Source organism: Lytechinus pictus, chromosome 12 (assembly GCF_037042905.1).
Source record: "Lytechinus pictus isolate F3 Inbred chromosome 12, Lp3.0, whole genome shotgun sequence".
NCBI classification, from domain to species: Eukaryota; Metazoa; Echinodermata; class Echinoidea; order Temnopleuroida; family Toxopneustidae; genus Lytechinus; species Lytechinus pictus.
In genome coordinates this window covers 5,230,591-5,254,030 of record NC_087256.1, presented here as the reverse complement: position 1 = coordinate 5,254,030, position 23,440 = coordinate 5,230,591, and the positions used below count along the sequence as shown (strand labels likewise).

Sequence of the window (23,440 nt, the reverse complement as noted above, 5' to 3'; positions counted from 1 at the left end):
TAACAATCATGACAATGGCTGACATTGCGAAGCTGCGATACCCGCCGCGATGATCTAATTTATTAATATTATAAAAATTTGTTTCAACGAGTCATTCTCTCTTTCTTTCGAGGTATTCTCGATGTATATCTCAACCATTTTAGCAGGTAAATTATCCAACAGTTTTGGCCATCGATCGATTTCATTTCCGTAAAAATACCGCCTGTAATTTTCACTGACACTGCAGTGAATACTGTCTGTACGCGCGCCCACTACAATAGATAACGTGTAGCTACCGCCGTTAACCCAGGCCCAACACAGACCGCGGGCGCGGGCCCTGGTTGGTGTGCTCCACCGCCCGATCCCTGCGGCTGCGGAGCTGAGGCGGTCGACGTCGTCGGCGGAGCTGAGGCTTCATCTTCATTGCATAAATTCTAATTCTAATACGGAATAAATATCGAATAATTAGCTAAATTGTTTACATAAAAGGTTAGAATGATATATTAAGATTACCTGTTTATAGAAGTCTAGCAAGCCACAATGTAACGTAAAGTCTTGAGACTTTTCCTACGCTTTTCCTAGGCACCGATAAAGTCCAATTCTAATTTGAATAATCGCACAGAAGTCCGTTCTGAAGTTACCGATCGAAGTACAATTGTATGGTATCTTTGAATGGAAGTTTCTCGTGACATAAAGTTGCCTAAAAAGTTAGATGATGATTTATGAGAGGAACAAATTAATGTGGGTTTGTTAATATCAAGTTAAAATTTGATTTAAGATTCAAGAATACTTTTTCTCATTTGCTGTGACCCCTTCCCCATTGAATGTTTTAAAAAATTCGTATTATCATATTGAATGCACATTCAAGAATGTTAGCATTTTTTGGAAAATATGCATGGGGGAGCTGCTCAGTATGTGGTCAAAACAAAATCATTATTCTCTCAATCTGCGTTTATTAGAAACTTGGTGTCATAGCTGATTTCTACATGGATGGGCCCGCGCGGCTGGGGGGGGGGGGGCGCAACTCTATCCGCGTTTCAAGTTTCTCAATCAGAGAAAAAAAATGACGTCACTTTTACGTCATCCCAAAAGGGTGCAGTATTTTGTGTGTGTATAACAATAATAGAGCCTACATTAAGATATATGATTTTATTTACTAATGCAGCATCACATTCATGTCACCAATTTAAGGTCTAAAAGTAACTATTTTTAATATTCTAAACTACAGGCACAAATTCCCTTGCAACGGTAAGTACAAATAAAGTAAATTTACATTGTAAGCCAGTAATTTACATGCACAAGTAGAAACAGTAGATTGTCATGCATGACAAAATTGAATATAAAATCGTCGGCAATGACAGAGGATATAAAAAATAAATAAACAAACAGTAATTGCCTTGGTCATTTTCACTGAAACCTGACACACTGGCGTACCACAGGCATGCAAAAGTTGGTATATGACTCGGACCCCCAGTTTCACAATCAAGGAAAATTTAAGGGGAGAAAAAGAAAAGGGAGAGCTAGAATATAATTACAGTTATTTTTTGGTTATGACAAAATCTTCAAGTTTTCTTTTTCGGGTGGGGGAGGGGGGGGGGCAACCTGCTGCATATATGGGACGTGTCCAACTTTCAGTTTATCATTGTTCTTTATTCATTTATTTTTTTGTAGAGAACCCTGTCGTCTGGACCGCCGGCTAATATGCCCCCCCCCCTAAAAAAAAAAAAAAAAAAAAAAAAAAACACGAACTATCTTGGGCATTGATCACAACTAAATAGGTCATCTCGGGGTCATCCTATATGCACCGTTTATCTCTATTCAGTAGAGGCCTGTGCTGAACCACAAAGATTAAAGGGGAATGAAACCTTTGGAACAAGTAGGCTTGTGTCGAAACAGAAAAAACAACGAATTAGAACAAAGAAAGTTTGAGAAAAATCAGACAAATAATGAGAAATTTATGAGTATTTGAATATTGCAATATCACTAGTGCTATGGAGATCCTCGCATTGGCAATGCGACAAGGATGTGTGATGTCACATATGAACAACTTTCCCTTTGATGGACTATAAAATACCCTCAAAATGTCTCTTTTTGCTTTTTCTCATGGTGATACAAACTCTTTATCCATGATGTATTCTTTAAAAATCTGAATTACATGCCCTCCTTTAGAAATTTAGAACACATGATCTTCTGATTGATGTGATAAAAGAGGCAATTTAAGTGAAATATATTCTAAAGTAATGGGGAGAGATGTTCACAAGTGACATCACACATCTTTGTCGCATTGCCAACCGATTTTTCTCAAACTTTCGTTGATATGTTTTCTTTGATTTTTCTGTTTTCACACAAGCTATCTTGTTCGCAAGGTTTCATTCTCCTTTAACTCTGCCTAGCTCGATCCCCACCACAAAGACCCCACATAGACAAAGATCCGCCGCCCTCGCCTCTAGGACAGCAAATCGTTCTGATGCTTCTGTGGGTCTGAAATATTATAAACAAGACATCATGACATTTCCACATAAAATCCCTTCAATACCCCCCCCCCTCCCGTCCTGCCGATCCGGGCGACCGAGGGCCGATGTATGTACCCATCCACCCATATAGAGATATATCTCTATGGATATATCTCTATGACCCCACCGGGGACCCCACTGACTGGAGACACCATAGAGATGGGAGACACTGGGGCCGATTGCACGAAAGGGTCTTTCCAAGGACCGTCTTTCGTGTCGCCCATCTTTTATGATACGCCATGTGAAACGCATTTCAAATAAATTATCTGCAAATATATTTTATTTGTCCGTTGAATAAACAAAAATATTTTTTTATAAAATGATGTGATATCTCATGAAATTGTATAAAATTTTATTTAAAAGCTAGCTTACGAATTTTATTTGTTTATCATAAATTTCAGAAACACCCCGCTTATAGCGCATCATAAAAGATGGGCGACACGAAAGACGGTCCTTGGAAAGACCCTTTCATGCAATCGGCCCCATGACATTTCCACATAAATTCCCTTCAATACCCCCCCCCCTCCCGTCCTGCTCCGGGCGGCCGAGGGCCGATGTATGTACCCATCTACCCATAGAGATATATCTCTATGACCCCACTGACTGGAGAATCAAAATATGAACCTGAAAGATACCACACTGATTCGATGATCCAATTATAATCGCATTATTCAGTTTCTGCATTTGCATTATTGACGCCCTCTTGAGTTAGCTACCGACACAGTAAATCGCCTTTTTGGCTTTGCCTTTGACTTTGTTGGGTTTCAAGTGATAAAATGGGTCTAACGTTTGATCTTCTTTGCTGAAAAAAATTAGAGGATAATCTTTTAGATCTAGCTGTTGTTAGAGTCAATGTTCTCACATCGCGGCTCAGCCCACAAGTCAACTTCAAGGAGTGTAGGCCACTGTTCATGCTGTTCGAGGTTTGAGAATTCGGACGACGAGCTTCCTACTTCTAGCCGGTACGGTACGAGGTTGAAAGGCCAGCTGCACCGCGTCTGTCGGGGTGAGTGAGTGTCTATCGTCGCTTTCGCGACGAAGCTAACTTCTTCATTTCAAGTTTACTAAATAAGGAATAGATCTAGGCCTAACAAAAGTTAGACCTAAGTAGCAAGTGAACATTAATGAAGTCATACTTGGGGGCGGGGGTTTGCGATCACATATTTGTGGCCATATTTGTCACTTTTTAAGTTAATCATCATGTTAATAAAATAATTTGAAATAAAACAAAATTCTATTCTAATCTCACTCTGGTTTCTATAAATAATTGACTAGTATAATCTTGATGAGTGGTTTCTAACTAAGTTCAATGAAGTTAGACTGTCTTAATCATTGTTTAGATTGTTATTTTATATGTTAGGGGAGTCAGAGTGTCACTGTCAGACCCTCACTCAGGTCTCAGCTCAGCTCATCACTCATGTCTCATGACCAACAAATCTGAATTGTGAAAATTAGAGGGGAAGTTCACCCTGACGAACAGATTACTGTAAAAATAGCAGAAAAATTATCGAAAATATTGGTGAAGGTTTGAGGAAAATCTATTGAATTTGGAGAAAGTTATTAGAATTTCAAGTTTTTTTATTTTGCTACTAAATTTCATTGTTAAATGGTTCATGATGACTTATTTTTTATTATCTTTTTAGGAGGGCATACGGAATGATTTGTCATAATTTGTGTACGGTATTGATATATTGAACTTTGAAGGTACAAAAGAAATCATTTTAAATTTTCTGAGAAAATTTCATTTTCATTGCTTTTTGCCATATGATCTGTAGGAAAGCTGCTTGCATATGACATAATTGACATTACAAATCAACTAATTAAAATTTTAATAACTTTTTTATTCTTTGATGGATTTGTTTGTAATTTTTCTGCTCAGTAGTATGTGGTGAAAACAAAATCATTATTCTCTCAATCTGCGTTTATTAGAAACTTGGTGTCATAGCTGATTTCTACATGGATGGGCCCGCGCGGCTGGGGGGGGGGCGCAACTAATAATCAACTAATTAAAATTTTAGTAACTTTTTTATTCTTTGATGGATTGGTTTGCATTTTTCTGCTATTTTTACAATAAACATTTTGTCAGGGTGAACTTCACCTTATGGGTAACGTTAAACGTTAATGATATGTGTAAAACTTATGTTCAAAAGGCTAAGCTAAGTAAAGTTGATTCTGAAAAATCATGAATTCCTGAAAAAATACAAAACAACAAAAATTAATAGGAATTGGGTAAGTAAAGATATTCTGATTAAGATCTATTAATAATGCTGAATTTGGCTCATTTCTAAGTTTTTTGGTCATGCACAAAAGTCACAAAATGGGAAAATGAGGGAAAGTCCACTGTTCTGAAATGGAGAAATGGATTCTCTATCTGTCTGTTTACTATGAATTAGTGACATCAACTTTACATTTGGTCTGGATGAACTTGACCTTTGACAAAATTGCTGGTTTATTTACAGGTCATGGAAGCAGGTGAGAAATGTAAGAATTGTGGAGCATCGGCTGTTGTAGAGGATGAAGGACAAGTTGTTTGTACAAACTGTGGCCAGGTCAAGGAGGACTCTGTAGCATATGTCAGAGATGGGGTAAATACATATCTTCTACTAGTTCTTGATAAATGGATCAGATAGGTTGTGTAATGAAGTTTGAAATAACTGTGTTGAAGTAAAATGTCCAGGTTTCTCTTTTAAACTATAGTCCAGTCATTCTTTGAAAGATTAGGCACATGACAGTCTCAGACAAATTGCTCCAGAATTTGTTTCAGTGGTTTTGGCCTTAATACATACAAGCCCTAAGAAATATTAGTTGTTTAAAGTATTTAAAAAAAAAATCCCCAAATGCATATTTATAATATTCTGACTGAAGTCATAGACTCATGCTTATTTAAAACCCATAGGAGAAATAGCAGGCAGATTTTTGCATTACTATAGTCTGAATTTACCTGACCTTAATGAAACAAACTGGGATAGCACAAATTCAATTATGGTACAGCTTCCATGGTTCATGTTGACACCTCAACAAGTACGGACTTGTGCAGTGTATTTAATTTTCTATTCAAGAAATAGAAAATGAAGTTTAAATCAAACATCAATTAAAAATATGTAATCATTGGATTGAATCGTGCAAGTTATTGCATTACACTTTTCTCAACTATTAATGTGGGTCAATTATAAACAGTGATCGAGTTATGGTTTTAAAAACATGTTTTCTGTGTTTTTATGACAGGATTATTTTGAACACACCCAATCATGTCACTCTGAAGGTTCATTCAAACCTACATTTGGAAAGCCGGACTTTCGCCTTGCAAACTCTACCAATTACTTCAGATCAGCTCTCAACCAATGGACCAAGTACATACAAACACTCTGTGAACGTATGCAGATCGCCAACAAAGAGATGCATACAGAAGCAGTGGATTTTTTCAAAAGAGCCTTTCAGATCACACATTTCAAGCAAATGCACAAGGAGGGTAAGAAAGCAACATGTGCTTCCTGTTTGTACATCACATGCAGACTACATGATTGGCCCATTATGATTATTAACTTGGTGACTGTTACTGATATCCCTAGAGATCTACTACTCTCCATCAACATGCAGCTGATTAGAGCGTTGAAGATTGATATACAAACAGTCAGCATCGAAGAGTATGTTCCTACATGTTTGAGGGAACATGGTGTGAGCGATGACCGATGGAAGGCAAAGACTCTGGAAGTGATATCCCTAGCCAAGGAACTGTGGTTGAACGCTGGTCGGCGCGTGGATGCATTGGTCTTGGCATCCTGCTGCATCGCCTGGCAGGCATCTGCTCCTGCAAATCACAAGCTATCGATGAAAGAGTTTGGGAGGTCCATGTTGAACCAAAGGGTCCCGGAGCTGGTGAAGATTCGATACAGGGAACTGACAAACATCCTGAGAAAGATGGTTGTAAAGGTCCCCTGGGTGTCTAAGATTATTCTTAAGAAATCAACAAGGTCCTGGATGTATTTCCTTGATGATATTCTCAGGTTTAAGAATAGTCTGCTATCACACCTTGAACCACCAGAAGACATGGATGATCTTGAAAACCAGGAGAATAGCTTCATTGTGATGCCTCCTTCTTATGCAGCAAGCTTGGAGAATAGAAAGTTTGAGAATCAGCATGTAGAAGAAAGTAACTTTATGAGGACGTCTGGACATGAGAGTAGGGAAAGCATGTATGACCCAGAGCTGAATGAAAAGGATATTCCAGAGTCTGAACTTAGTCATTACATCAAAACACCTAAAGAGATTCAGCTAGTCAAAGACCTTGCAGTCATTAGTGGTATAGATGTATGAAAACTTTCTATGCATGTTAGAGTAAAGAAGGAGACCTCTTGCAGATATTTGTGCTATGAGGCCCATTGCAATTTCAGATTTTGATTAGAAAGGCTTCTCATCTTATTTATTAAATTTTCTGTTTGTTTTTAATTATTTATTACTTATACAAAAAATTATTTAATCTTGCCAGCTCTTCTTGTCCATTGAAATAATGCAGAAAGGTTGTAATAGATGAGAATCACCTTCATTGATAGTCTTTCTAATTGATATTATTTGATTAATGTGAACAGCGAATGTTGTGTATTCAGCATATCTTAAAAAAGAAATAGATTAAAATATGGTACAAGTTACAAGTAGATTCTACTGACATGATATGGGCACTCCAATAAATAGAAAAAAAATAAGTGTTAACAATGGTAACACTGGAGTGATAATTAAAAATAACTCTCTCTCACATAACTGAATTTTGACAAATCCTATTCCCAAATTCTTATTTTGCGAAATATTATAGTCGATGTACCCTTCAAGTACATTCTGGTATCTCTAAAATCATAGAGACAGAGATGAAAAATAAAGTTTATAAACTCATGAAATTGAAATCGGTAATGGTCTCATACATTTCCATAAAGTACTATCATTCTTTAAAAAAAATCATTGCAATCACATACTTTTCATAGCCACGTACATGTAGCAGAAGCTAATCTTTAAGTGTTAATCTCAAATTTTTTTGTCCACTGAAACCCTCTTAGGGATGTGAAAACAGTAATGATTAGAAAATTACTTACAGATGTATGCTAATTTATTCATAAATCACAGAAAATGCCTCTTCTTTATTTGTTGACTGATTTTGATTTTTTTTTCTTCCATCTGGTAGAGATGCATGGGGTTCATCAAACTTGTATACAGAATTCTGGAGATTTTGACTAGAAAATTATTTATGCTACATATACATGTAGTTTATGCAAAATTCATTCATATATCACAAAAAAATGCCTTTTCTCCTTCATTTGTTGATCAATTTCAATTTTGTTTGCTTTATATGAAAGCTCTAAGTGGGGATACAAAATTTCTCCGCAAAATTTTGAAAGTTATTAAATATGCTAATTTATGCATATTTGTCAAAACTCACAAAAAATGCTTACTTATTCATTGACTGATTTTGATTTTGTTCCATCTGAGAGCTACATGAGGTTCACCAAGGTTCTACACAGAATTTAGAAATTTTAACTAGAACATTATTTATGCCAATTTATTAGATATTTATTCGTAAATCACAAAAAAATGCTTTCTTCATCAATTTCAATTCTGTTTCCTCAATTTATGCCACCAATATAATTCTTTACAGCGTCAACTGGGCTGAAAAAAAATGTGCTAAATTTCATTGCAAGATGCCGGATAGCTCCACATCATTTATGTGCTAGTTAATTTTTAATGATTTATTAACATCAGATGTCGGTGAAAAAGTCATGTTTGGAAACATGCTAACTTCAAGTGATTGCATCTAGTACGTCTTTGATTCAAGCAGGTGGCAGTGATCAATATTTAATTCTTGTACACATAAACTTAAGCTCATACATATTTAGGAAGATTGATGAAATACTGTACATGTGTTTTCTCATGTTGCCATAAATATCAGTGTGTTTCTCACCAAGTGCAATTATTATTTGAAATATTAAAGATAATAATTGTGATCTTAATAGCTGTTTATGTGTTTGGAAGTGTTAGTTGATTTTGTCTCATTATGAAACCTCAAAAGACATTGCATGGGTCGAAGCTGGTTATGATTTTTAGAATTTTTACTTGAGGACTTCATATGCAAGCAACTGCCCCATTAAATTCTCATGTTTTACTGGTCCATTATGGCTGAAAATATTTTCTCTGAAAAATGGGTATGAAATAATGCGTCTTATTGTTCAGGCACAAGCAAAATCATACAAATTTTTCTGAAAAAGTACATTTCATCGAATTGATATCATGGGGAAATTACTTGCATTTGATGTCATGATATAAAAACTTCCAGAAATTATAGCCTGTTAATTTTCAGATTTTTTTTAACAAGCTCATCATCCTCACTATTATCTTAATTAGTAAATCACCTCCACCATCCTCATCACCATCACCACAATTATTCTAATCACTCCTTTATCATTACCACATCGATCATTATGTATCCTTATCCCCTTTACCATCATCTCCATCATCCTAATCCCTGCTATCATCAAATTCGTCGTTCACCACAGTCATCTTCATAATCATTGTCATCCTCACCACCACTTCCACCCTCCTCTTCATCACAATCACCACCATTATCATCTTCATCCTCATCACAATCACCACCATTATCATCTTCAACCTCCTCACAATCACCACCATTATCATCTTCAACCTTATCACAATCACCACCATTATTATCTTCTACCTCCTCACAATCACCACCATTATCATCTTCAACCCCATCACAATCATCACCATTATCATCTTCTACCTCATCACAGTCACCACCATTGTCATCCTCATCACAGTCACCACCATTGTCATCTTCATCCTCATCACAATCACCACCATTATCATCTTCAACCCCATCACAATCATCACCATTATCATCTTCAACCTCATCACTATCACCACCATTGTCATCCTCATCACAGTCACCATTATCATCTTCAACCTCCTCACAATCACCACCATTATCATCTTCAACCTCATCACAATCACCACCATTATCATCTTCATCCTCATCACAATCACCACCATTATCATCTTCATCCTCATCACAATCACCACCATTATCATCAACCTTATCACAATCACCACCATTATCATCAACCTTATCACAATCACCACCATTATCATCAACCTTATCACAATCACCACCATTATCATCTTCTACCTTATCACAATCACCACCATTATCATCTTCAACCTCCTCACAATCACCACCATTATCATCTTCAACTCCATCACAATCATCACCATTATCATCTTCTACCTCATCACAGTCACCACCATTGTCATCCTCATCACAGTCACCACCATTGTCATCTTCATCCTCATCACAATCACCACCATTATCATCTTCAACCCCATCACAATCATCACCATTATCATCTTCAACCTCATCACTATCACCACCATTGTCATCCTCATCACAGTCACCACCATTATCATCTTCAACCTCCTCACAATCACCACCATTATCATCTTCAACCTCATCACAATCACCACCATTATCATCTTCAACCTCGTCACAATCACCACCATTATCATCTTCAACCTCGTCACAATCACCACCATTATCATCTTCATCCTCATCACAATCACCACCATTATCATCTTCATCCTTATCACAATCACCACCATTATCATCTTCAACCTCGTCACAATCACCACCATTATCATCTTCATCCTCATCACAATCACCACCATTATCATCTTCATCCTCATCACAATCACCACCATTATCATCTTCAACCTAATCACAATCACCACCATTATCATCTTCAACCTCATCACAATCACTACCATTATCATCTTCATCCTTATCACAATCACCACCATTATCATCTTCAACCTCATCACAATCACCACCATTATCATCTTCATCCTTATCACAATCACCACCATTATCATCTTCAACCTCATCACAATCACCACCATTATCATCTTCATCCTTATCACAATCACCACCATTATCATCTTCAACCTCATCACAATCACTACCATTATCATCTTCAACCTCATCACTACCGTACAATCACCACCACCGTCCTTTTGGTGAGTTTTGAACCTTTATGGTGGACTTGGAAGAAACATGACCAATAAATTTTGGTCACAAACCTACACACAAATGGGAAATAAACCTGACAAATCTGGAATCATAGAATAATTTAATTCAATATTGATGCATAACTACATGTAATCAAGGTGATTAATAAGTAGATTAATTAACAATACGAACAGTACCGGTACATGACCATGACATCTACCGTATCAAGGCATATCTGAGCCCCTCAACCAGGGAATTAAACGATTCCCTGCTTCAACATAAGAGATACAATTGATTAAACAGTCCAGTCAGGTTTATTTTCAGTTGGTCTAATGCCAATTCGTCCAATTACCAACTCATCTACTATCATTTGGTATACCATCAGTTTGTCTATTAACATGGTCTAATTGCCATTTCATCCAGTCACCATTTTGTTTAATAACCAGTTGGTCCAATAGCCATTTAGTCCATATACCATTTGGTCTAATTGGACTAAGTGTTAATTGGGCAAAATGAATGATAATAAAATTGATATTAGACCAACTGGTTATGAGATGAAATGGTCATAGATGAACTGGTGATTAGTCGAAGTGATGATAGGACCACAAGATTGTTAGATGAAATGTCAATGGACAGAATGGCATTAGACTAAATGAAGGTAGGCCATATGGTAAGTGGACGAGTTGGCAGTGAGCGAATTGGCAATATACCCATGACAAAGAGTTCCAATCAATTATAAATATCAATTATATCTCTATGTTACAGGGCCCATGTTTGGATGGATTAATGAGGAAAGAGAGATAGTATTGCTATGAAAATACAACTTTCACAGAATGGACTACTGTGAATAAGTGCCGAATATAAGGTATAATAGCTACTTCCATGGAAATGCAATGTTCTGATTTGCGAAAATGGCCCGATGTTGCTTTTGTGAAAGAAGATTATAAATTTCTGAGCACAAATTTTGAAAGGACTGGATATAAGTCAGTTTACATGCTGTCCCATTGATAAACATTGGTCACTTTTAAGCATGAGGCAGATTTTTCATGCATTGTGTGGAGCCTGTAGTGTATTATTGATACGAGGTAATATTGGAATACAGTGAATTACATACCATTTGTTTGGCATAAATTCTTTCTATCCTGTGTCATGGACAATATTTGTCTCTGGATAAGTAACCTAAAGATATCAAATCCCCCATGAAATCGTACGATAACAATTTTTATGAAAGTAACAATGCTTAAGATCTTTATTGTTTTTTCTTCCTTGGAAAACAAAGAAAAAATATGACCACTGCTAGCAAATATCCATTTTCAAAAATAGACTTGGTGATTAACAGGCCTCCGATTCAAATTCTGCTGATATGAGAATTGTTTGAATTCGTGCAGCAGACAGACCAACTGAAATTTTGTTAAACTGACATTATCAGTCATTCCTGTATTCTATGAATCTCTAAATGATGCAATAGAAATATAACATAACATAAAAATTGAGACTAAAATCCCCAGTCCGAAAAATACTTTACCAAAACGAACACAAAGAATGCCCTAAAATAATAGCCAAAGACAAATGTGCAGCGTCAAATTATTACACATCATTTTTTCAATTGCATATAGCCATTCCCACAGAGCAAACATACCAAAATTTTACTTAATATCAAAATGAAAGATACCACAACCTAGGTGAGGGGAATATCGGCCAGCGATATTACAATGGAGAGTACACCATGTATATTACAAAAGTAAATCATAGATGAATACATTACCAGACCATTGAAAGTTTAGGCTCGAATCCAAGAAATCAATTATTTAAAATCAACACCAATATCTGTAACTAGACTGGAAAGGATCTCGTTATTTAACAAGACGGATAGTGCTACTCTACCGATCATCTTTCTTGAACATGGAGCTATTGCCCATTCCACAAAGTAGTATAGTTTCCAAGGAGCTGTAATTTGGGATTACATGTACTGCAACAAGTGAAAAGTAAGAGCTCATGTACATGTTTGTTATCCTCACATAAGGTCACAATAACAGTGCAGGTCATATCTCAAAAGATTATCTTTAGCTCATTATATAATTGAAGAATAAAACATAAACAATAGGATACCTCAATTTCATTATGACCATGAAGCATTTCTTTCCTATTAAAAAAAAAAAATTGGGAGGTGAATAGCATTCAGCCCCATGCTTACAGCAATTCATACTTTAAAACAAATTTTAAAGGCCAATGAATAAAAAATCTGTTGCTTGCAGCTATGTTATTATTATTCTTTATTCTCCGTCACTGTATAAATTAAACTCTTTGAGGGCCTTTTCACACATGAATCTTGAATCATCATTGCAATGATTGCAATTTGTCTTTAGAATCGTCGGACCTTTCACATGGAAAATTTGTACCGTAATTTGAGTGAAACTTAACTGGAATTCACATACGGAGTGGAATGTGAAATTGTGATTGTGATTAGCGTTCGCTATTCTAGTTTGGTTTCACACGTGCTAAAAATTCGTCATTAGCCTTGTTTACACTGGAATTATTCAAATTACAATTTTTTTACCGTGTGAAAATCACATAGCACAGACAGACTGGAGAAAACAAACCCAGACTGACCAAATATAGCATGTTATTCCAAATGATTTACCATCAGTCAGTTTGGAGTTGGTTATTTTGGTGTGGCTGGCATTTAGCTCATTGCTTTATGTTCCCAGTAAATCAGAAGAGAGAGCATTGAGCTTGCAGTCATAACATACCCACCAATAAAAAACCTTGTGGTCGAAATTTAGCCAAGGAGGTGTTTACACCACTCCATCATCTCCGAATAGCACCACTTCACCTTATGAATGTTGCTATTTCCTCTACCTATGTTATTATTTCCACATGGCAAAACCCTCAGAGACTGCACTGAATCTAAAGCAAACCATTCAGGCGACAGCTTGAAGTATACATATATATATATATAACATGTTTATCACACCCCAGACCACCAATTAACTTACACAAATTATTTTACAAATCTAGCATGAAGCGAAATCAAGTATCACCCTTCAATGTCACATCGGTCATGTAAGTATTCTCAATGTACAACTGGTAAATAATAACTTTCACAAGCTACATGATGTAGCAAGATGATATAGGGAGACATCTGCATTAAATCATGGATTAATATTATATCAATACCTTATTGCCAATACCGTAAACTTCCCTAATGCCAATACAATATGTAGTAGAAGAGGACATTTTCACAAGTCACTGTGTACAAATACCTTTATGATAGATGCATGCAATGGCATGTTTCCAGGCTTGTTTCATAAAGCAATTTATCAAAGAGTTTCACTGAGAACAAAGAGTTTCACTGGCTTTCAATTGTAACTTTTGTAATACATGCCCCTGGTTTTCTTGAAACAATAACATTTTCATGGACTTACTCAAGTGAAAGATCTCTGTACGTAAATTGAATCTGGTATCAGGCAGTCCATCCATTTTTTACACATTGCATTTGTATGTAATCAAGAAATAAGCTCCTTACAAATACCCTTTCCAAAGCCTGCCCTCAATGGCAGCAAATCAAATATGCAATAAATGTAACTACATGTACTTCATCTAAACCCTGTAAATCACAAATTATTATCTTCACATGCAGAAGAATTGAATGGAATAGATAATTAATACTAACAATTCCAAATAGATTAAATCCTTTATTGCAGGCCACTCTGCTAGGTGCACAAGATATGTGAATGGGGGAGTGTAATTAAATTTTGAACTTGAATTGCAGCAATTAGTAAAATTTTGACAATTTGATATAATACTACATGTATAATGCATAGAATTAATTTTCTACTGTGGAATATTGGAATAGAACAATACATAAACAGACATCATTTAATGAAGAAAATATAAGCAAATGGTTATGATATGGTTATAATAATTGTCATATAAATGACCAGGAATATTTAATGAATACATGTAGTATATTTCACAGATTACTGGGGAAATAATATTTCTATATCAAAATGGAATTGACAATCTCTAAGTCTTGTCTATCAATACTAATCATAACCTCTCTTGGCAGTTCTATACAAGGCATAAAATTTGAATCTGATTTCAGAGATACAGATCATATAAATATGTAACTCACTATTGATTAAACATCTTTCGTCAAATTAATCTCCTTTTCACCAGAAATTAAAGTGCTACAAATACAGCAAAAAACATTAATGAATAATTGTTATTTCAGTTGAATTAAGTAACATGAAAGTTTTTTCTTCTCTTTAATACCAAAGAAAAACGAAAAAAAATCACTATACATCTCAAAATCAAGTCAAATAAAAAAAACCCAAGAAATAACATATTCCTTAACTCTTATCACTTACCCCTTCAATTCAACCTGATAATATAATATATATTTCTTTTTTGCCTCCATAACTGCCTCAATCTTCTCTGCTTTTACATACATGAGGTGTGTAGACTCTTCAAAGCACATTTTTCTTTCCATGAAAAATAGGGAATAGCACACAGGGGATCAAATTAGCCCTTACCCAAAAAGCCATAGGATACACATGAACATGTATGATCATGGCTCATATCAGAAGAAAAATCTTGTTTCAAGTTTGCAATTGGAGAAAAAGTTATGAATTTAACCAAAGATATGTTCCTGGTAGAATCTATCGTCAGTATTCTTGACCTTTCTTTGATTTGGTGTTCTGTAGAACTTCCTCAAAATATTTCATCACTCTCTGTATGAAAAAATAAGAAAGCGAAGGAAAAGAAAGAAACATTACATAGTAATCTACATGGCAAACAATTATTCATTAAGAAGAAACATCATTACATAAGTAGAAGAAAGAAAAACAATTTGGAAAGAAATGTACCCCTGAGTCACGTAACTGGTTTGATTTGAACAGAAAACAAAGGAATTTTGATACATTGATTATTGTTTAGGTAATATATTTTGAGCAAATCATGTCAGTTGTTACCAGTTCAATATGTGGTTATTTATACTATTGAAAAGATTACAAAAATGTAATAATAACCAAGCCTGCCCGGCAAGGCCATATTTGTGAAAATATCACAGAGCAATGCATGTAATACAGTTTTCTGCCCACCATAGAATTAAGGAGACTGCCAGTATTTTTGACAATGAATGAGATTGATTCCCAACCTGACATTGGGTTGCCAAAAAACTATGATGAATGCTGACTATTATAGGTTGCACACTGTATATATCAGGTTACATGAACTTATACTTAAAGTGCCCCTGCAACCCTATTTCATGTTGATTCCTATTGATACACAGTGCTGAATATAACTTATATGTTGCTATTGAAGTATCCAAATATGTTTCATAGCTTATCAATTGAGTTGAATATTCTTTTAAACTTATTTAATAATCTCTGAAATATATGGATACTAAAATAACAAGTTTTGCTCAGCACTGTGAATAGGAATTAACTTGAATTTGGGTTCCAGGGGCCCTTTAATCTCATATCAAAATAACAAGCCCTAAACCAGGGGTGTGAGTGGTCACAAATAAAAAGAGCTTTTTTAAAAAAAAGCTGAAGAGTGTTGAAATAAAAGCTGAAACTGGAAAAGCTCCCATACTTTTGTATATAACAAAGCTAAATTAAGCTGAAATTAATTTAAAACCAAAACCCAAAATAACTAAAATCAGCTAAAAAGCAGGACTCTCACATCCTGCTTAACCTACTAAACACCAGAGGAAAAAATATGTGGGGTCTCTGGATGATTTTGCCCCCGAAATGCTCAAAAGAGCCCCTGGGAAATTAAAAAAGGGCCCCCAAAATTCTTATTTACTGCAATGTAAAAGCTTATCCATTGTAGCAGATTTAGGCGATCGGTTTTGGATAGTAGCCCCCGAAAACAAATAAAAAATGCCTGCTGAACCCTCATTGCCCTTATCACTTGAATACCTGCAGCCCTTTCTGAATAAAACCACAATTGTATGGCATTGAGGAAAACAAGGATTAATAACAAACCTTTCTATCAAATGATTTAGCCATCTCATACGCTGACATGCCATGTTCAGTCTTCACTAACGGGTCAGCTCCTTGCTCAACCATCACTTGTACCAACTTCTGATGACCATTTAGGGCAGCGATCTGATCAAGAGGGGTTTGATAAATGTGAGTTCATATTAGCCATGGGCCCAGAATAAGGTTCTTAAATCATGTTTCAGAAAGTTTCAGAAATTTTAACATAATGAGGTGTTGAAGTGAATACAGGCATGTTAATCTTGAACTTTGTTCTATCAAAAACATGGTCATAGTTCTCTTTTTTTAAATACTTTTTTTTTGGGGGGAGGGCAAGTAAAAAAGCTTCCTAAAGGTTGAATAAAATATGGGAAGTTCTATCAGCAAAAATTGTATTTTTGTGATAAATGAGGAGTACTTTTACTAATCCAAATTTGGTCCCCCTTTTTTATAACAATCAAACAAATCTAATGATCAAATTCTGTGTTACATGATGATCCTGGTCTTACCTTTAAAACTAGAGTGAATGATTTAGACAAATTAAATTTCAAAGATGTGATTTTGTTATTAGAACTATTTTTTTCTCCAAAACGATTACAAGTAGTGTCATTTTGTTTATAACTTTGTAGGGTAACTTACCATTAGTGGTGTTTTGTGATCTTTGTCTTTCATATTGACGTTAGCTCCGGCAAGCAATAGTATTTCTCCAATCTCATGATTGCCCCCCATAGCAGCACACCGCATCAATGGAGTCCACTCTGAGCTAGCATCTTTCTCATCAATCTGTAATGTGAGAGAGAGTAGTCAATATTGTAATGGTAGATCCTAGTTTAGCTATTAGACAAAATGAATATCTCTGATATCAATTTTAAACCCCCTTTGTTCTTGTTTTTTTTTAAATAATAAAACCAGCATTCGAAAAACACAAATCTGCAATAATAACAAGCAACTAAAATAAGGTATTAGAGATCCGATGTTAAGCTATAAATTGAGCAGTTGTTGCCTATATCAGATCATTAAGTTCAAACAGAAGTGAAATACTGATGCTTTAAAACAAATTTATCAATTTCTTTATATTCCATTTATACAAAAAAAAACATACATCCAACATAACCAAATTTGAAATGTACAAAATATGTAGTCAATAATAAAAGAGAGTGAAAAGAGAGTCATATAACATTTATGATGACATAAAGAAATATACAGTCTCAGTTCAAAATCATTCTAAACAATTCATTTTACAAATTGTCTGTTCTTTGCTCTCATTTTTTTTTTTTTTTTGGGGGGGGGATTGTGTAACTCTACCTTACTACCATCCATAATAGCCCATTGCACAATCTCTTTATGCCCTCCATCCACCGCCCAATGGAGAGCTGTAGATCCTCCTAGATCTTTCTTTTCCCATGATGCACCATGAGAGAGTAGCCGTCGGACGACGTCTAGATGACCGGCAAAGCACGACAGCATGAGGGCGTCCTTTCCACTACCATTCTGCATGTTGATGTCTGCTCCATGCTCTATTAATAATTCCACCATTCTGTAAAGTAGATACATCATGTATAAATAACACTGATAGGTGATTTATTTATTTATTTATTTATTTATTCATGCATGTTCACAATGTACAAGGTAAAAGAATACACAGATAATATATAAATATATATATATGAAACACAAGTAAATAATGAACATACAAAGGTGTTGCAACATAAGCTAAAAGCTTGATTGGTTGAAGCACCTTTAAACTGGTTTTGCATCCAAGAAAACAAAAATAAAAAAGAATAAGGAAGAGAGGAAAGAAAGAGAAGAATGTAAAAGTGATAGACTGCCGAGATATAACAATTAAGTTTCAAATAGTTATTTCAAGGTTTCATACATATGCTTTATCTAAAACCACTTTTATCTATAAACTACATGTATCATCCTTCCTTTAGGCAGCATTTCATTTCGTTTATTTGGCAGTTGGTCTAATTACCAGGTATAATGACCACTTAGGCTTATTGCAAATTGGTCTTAGCACAACAATATCACCATTGTAAGCCAAGGGGAAAATGAGCCCAATTATGTAAGACTAGTGGTAGCCAAATTGGATTGGACATCAATCAACCTGGTAATTAAAGAGTATCAAAGATGAAATGGGACGCACACAAACTAATTAGACAAACTTGGACTAATTCTATCATGTAATTGAAAAAAGAAAGACAAAGAGAGATAGAGAGAGAGGGAAATTACATTGAGTTCAGTGTTAAAACCTGATAATGGGGCAAAACCAACAGTGATATGCACTGCAATCCACATTGTAGCTGATATAATTAAATTGCTGAACGATCCCTCCTAACACAGATGAAGAACATGATTTATAAAGATCAAATCTATCTCTCACATGTCTGATTTTTCATATTGTACAACACTCTGTTTATTCCTATCCAGTAACTTACTCTACTACTCCTTTCTGAGATGCAGCCATGAGGGGGGTATAACCAAACTTGTCTGGGACATCGATCCACACATCACCTGACTCTAAGATCTCCCTGGCCTTCTGTAGATCTTGTGTAAGAATGATTGCCTTGTGGAGTTGCTCACCGGTTTGTGGTTCCTCTGTAAAAAAAAAAGAAAAAAAAGGCATACAACATTATATTACTTTTTCAAGTAAAGACTTTGACATTATTTCTTAAGATTATCCTTCAATCTAATAATTAAAGGGGAAGGTCACCTTGATAATACATTAGTTTTAATAAAAGAAGAAAAATAGAGCAAAATATTGATGAAGGTTTGATGAAAATATGTCAAAGAAATAACAGTAATGAATTTTCAGTTTTGATTTTTATCACGTCACAGATGAGCAGCTCCTCCGTAAGATTTGGACATATATTTTTTAAAATGTAGTTTTCTCAAAAAATTGAAAATGACTTTTAATATATGCATGGTGAATACATATACATGTATATCAACAGACACATCATTTCATACCATCTTCTATATGAAAAATACTTTCATTCATCATATTCCATTACAAAATTGGAGTTTATGGAATTCATATTACATGGTAAATGGGGAGCGATGATGTCACAATGAAAGAATTAAGAATTCACAATTCTCTTTATTCTTTGATAGATTTTCATCAAACTTGCACCAATTTTTTCTTGAATTTTACTGCTTTTACTAAAGCCCAACAAATCGTCAGGGTGAACTGTTGTTGTTATGGTTGTAGGGAAATGGTGTATTTAGAAAATCTTTCTATCCTGCAGATTAGTTTCTGGTAAGTACCCAAATATTTTTTAGGACCTTTGGACCCTTTGAGCAGGTAGAATGTTTTGAAGTGATCATTGGAAAGTGGAAACATACTTCCACAGAGTACTGTTTTTATGCTTCTTTCTTTGAAGTAGGTGCATACAATGTGACAGAGTGTCAGGTTGGGGCATGTGCTTTTTCAAAGAAGAATAAATTATCTTGTGATCTTTATTAAACCAGAAATGCATTTAAACTGATGTTCAGAGTTGATGTTCCATTACTGCTCCCCCTGAACTTGCCTTTTAAGAGAAATTATGATCATAATAACACTGTGGTTACAATCAGCATTTAAATCAACATGAGAGAGGATGCAGCCACAATTTGAAGTAGACTGTAAACATAAAAAAAGCCTGATTTTAACCTAATAAATGGAGTATAAAGGAATTCTTTTTTTGTCAGAACTCGGGTGCTCTAACTTTGCCATTAAATATAATAATTATTAAATGATTAAATACTTTCCTTGCAAAAGATTTTGGTGCTGTACATGTATGTGTAGAATGAACTCCAATGACAAATGTTATATAGAGATGATCAATGTATAAATGATGACTTTTTAAAGATTTTCTGATATAATACAGGTGAAAAATAATGGCAATAATATAGTGCTAGGTGATTCCCTGTCTCCTCCTTATAACTTTCTTTAAAACAATAAAATAACAAGTGGAACGCCTCTGGCAGTCTCGCCTGCATCACGCAATAGCTCAGCAGTGCTAACTTTGAAAACTACTATAAAATAATCATTCACAAAAACATCATTCATATAATGACATAATACCACGTTCATTGACCATAAATTACATTTGAACGGAGACTTAAGACTGTCAACTACACCCATGTCCACATTTCATTCAATCTATCCATAAACTTTCAAAGTTATGATGGCACTTCAACAATTACCCCAACATGGCCTAAGTTTATTGACCTTAACTGACCTTTGACTTGGTTTTGTGACCTGAAACTCACAGGGGATGTTCAGTGATGCTTGATTACTCTTATATCCCAAGTTTTATGAACTAGATCCATAAACTTTCAGAGTTAGGATGGTAATTCAACAAATACCCCCAACACGGCCAAAGTTAATTGACCTTTAATGACCTTTGACCATGGTCATGTGACCTGAAACTCGTACAGGATGTTCAGTGATACTTGATTACTCTTATGTCCAAGTTTTATGAACTAGATCCATAAACTTTCAGAGTTAGGATGGTAATTTAACATATACCCCCAACACGGCCAAAGTTCATTGACCTTAAATGACCATTGACCATGGTCATGTGACCTGAAACTCGCACAGGATATTCAGTGGTACTTGATTAACCTAATGTCTAAGTTTCATGAACTAAATCCATAAATTTTCAAAGTTATGATGGTAATTCAACAAATACCCCCAACTTGGCCAAAGTTCATTGACCCTAAATGACCTTTGACCTTGGTCATGTGACCTGAAACTCAGGCAGGATGTTCACTAATACTTGATTAACCTTATATCCAAGTTTCATGGACTAGATCCATAGATTTTCAAAGTTATGATAGTAATTCAACAAATACCCCCAACTTGACGAAAGTTCATTGACCCTAAATGATCTTTGACCTTGGTCACGTGACCTGAAACTCGAGCAGGATGTTCACTAATACTTGATTAACCTTATGCCCAAGTTTCATGAACTAGGTCCATATACTTTCTAAGTTATGATGTCATTTCAAAAACTTAACCTTCGGTTAAGATTTTGAAAATAATTTTCCCAACATGGTCTAAGTTCATTGACCCTCAATGACCTTTGACCTTGGTCATGTGACCTGAAACTCAGGCAGGATGTTTAGTAATACTTGATTAACCTTATGTCCAAGTTTCATGAACTAGGTCTATATACTTTCTAAGTTATGATGTCATTTCAAAAACTTAACCTTAGGTTAAGATTTGATGTTGACGCCGCCGCCGCCGTCGCAGTCGGAAAAGCGGCGCCTATAGTCTCGCTCTGCTATGCAGGCGAGACAAAAACCCCTGAGATTCAAATTATAATTGATATAATGCAAAATAAGCAAACTTTTAAGAAAGTGTGAATATACTGTACATGTAATTTGCAAAAGTGTTTGATCAAGGAGATATCACTCTCCTTGGTTTGATAAACAATAATTCAAGAGTGGCCAAGAAGTGCTATACTGTATAATACAGTAAGAATTAAAACAATTTTGATGTGTACTATGGACATAAAATGGAAATAAGTACACTTTAGATCGGATTATATATATTACATATATGTACACGTATATATCGAAAAGGGAATATGACAAACTGCATTTTTATGTGTACCTGTAAATGCTCCAAGTGAAAGTTGATGTGCAATTTTGTGCACGATAAATATTGCACACTTCATAAATGTGGTAAAAGAAATTTTGCAGAATAATTTTTTAGTGTAAATATCAACAAATAATTAAATTTGCTCATAGAAGTTTTATACAGAAGTAAAAAAATGTGTGATGCTTTAATAGCTTATATACATGTAGAATATAACTTACCTTTTTCTTTAAATTCCATAAATTATATGAGTATATTGATTGCATTATAAGAATGATACAGTCATTAACAAAATATATGTATTCAAGTATCGTACTAAAAATTGCACAGATCTTTAACTTTACCAAACAAACTCCACAATATATTGTGCATGTAATTCCACTGACATTTCTGGTATTTTAAAATAAAGAGGCATTTCAAATAAGAAAATTATGCTTTGTTTTACATGTATACACATCCCTTGTCAAACCCAACATTTCATGTCTGTAAAAAAAGATACCGGTATTACTTAGTGCCTAGTAGGTCGAACCATGTACATGAAAATTATATGAGGATACAAATGGATGTGATAAATATGAAATCAAGATGTTATTATCAATACCCCCTCCAAGGTGTATGGGAATAATGGGATAATAACAAGACCCCCAAGGATCATTTGATATGGCATGTTCAGACATCATCAGAATTACTGTACATGCAGGTAGGCGGATCAATTCTGAAACATCACTCATTCTCATTATTACTATTACTACCATGCTTGTTTACATTGTTCAATGTGAACAACACTCTCATTGATAGTTTCTAGGCATGATTGATGCTGCATTCTAAATGTTTATCAATCTCTTAACCGTGTAGGATACAACAAGCTGAATATCATTAATCCTACCAAAAAATCATTTCACATGTCATTTCACATCATATCAAAGCAAATACAATTCCATCCTTTTTACTGCCATGTTAAAGGGGGCTCATTCCCTCATAGGCTCACTCAATATTTCATCTGCTAAAATGACCAGGTTTATGAAAAAATAAGTATTACAATTGAAAATATGATTACCAATTTCTGTGTTTATCAAACTGGCAATATGACCAGCATATCATCCATGAATGAACATACTTGTGTTTAGAATAAAGAAAGAAAAAAATGCAATGTGTAGAGTGCATCTCACAAAGTTTTGTTTGTAGTTTTGACTTGGGAGTTTTTTTTTTTAGTGTGAAAGACCTAACATTGTGACTCAACATGTTCGCATGCGACCTTGATCCATACACCTATCTGTCATTCCTATTCCATAGTAATCCCCAAAACTTGACT

At 35.0% G+C, this 23,440-nt stretch overlaps 3 protein-coding genes across 4 annotated transcripts in view; 1 reads left to right on the top strand and 2 right to left on the bottom strand.

The window, feature by feature from the left end:
* The first annotated feature begins 3,074 nt into the window (after nucleotides 1-3,074).
* Nucleotides 3,075-8,485, top strand: LOC129273413 (transcription factor IIIB 50 kDa subunit-like). Its single transcript, XM_054910440.2, has 3 exons — nucleotides 3,075-3,498; nucleotides 4,952-5,077; nucleotides 5,718-8,485. The coding sequence occupies exons 2-3, from the start codon at nucleotides 4,955-4,957 to the stop codon at nucleotides 6,804-6,806; spliced, it is 1,212 nt and encodes a 403-aa protein (XP_054766415.2). The 5' UTR covers nucleotides 3,075-3,498; nucleotides 4,952-4,954; the 3' UTR covers nucleotides 6,807-8,485.
* Nucleotides 8,486-9,006: 521 nt separating this feature from the next.
* On the bottom strand, nucleotides 9,007-10,924 carry LOC135156190 (germ cell nuclear acidic protein-like). The gene is made up of 3 exons (XM_064107843.1): nucleotides 10,907-10,924; nucleotides 9,616-9,996; nucleotides 9,007-9,489 (listed from the first exon to the last, which is right to left on the bottom strand). Exons 1-3 carry the CDS (start codon nucleotides 10,922-10,924, stop codon nucleotides 9,007-9,009), a joined length of 882 nt encoding a protein of 293 aa, XP_063963913.1.
* Nucleotides 10,657-23,440, bottom strand: part of LOC129273224 (fibronectin type 3 and ankyrin repeat domains protein 1-like) — a 32,919-nt gene continuing 20,135 nt past the window's right edge. For both annotated transcript variants that reach the window (XM_064107989.1, XM_064107988.1), the window contains exons 4-8: nucleotides 18,980-19,139; nucleotides 17,847-18,078; nucleotides 17,181-17,324; nucleotides 16,548-16,670; nucleotides 10,657-15,287 (exon numbers count right to left, since the gene is read on the bottom strand). In XM_064107989.1, the coding sequence (XP_063964059.1) occupies nucleotides 15,222-15,287; nucleotides 16,548-16,670; nucleotides 17,181-17,324; nucleotides 17,847-18,078; nucleotides 18,980-19,139 (725 nt within the window). In that variant the 3' untranslated portion in view covers nucleotides 10,657-15,221. The remainder of the gene's footprint in view (nucleotides 15,288-16,547; nucleotides 16,671-17,180; nucleotides 17,325-17,846; nucleotides 18,079-18,979; nucleotides 19,140-23,440) is intronic.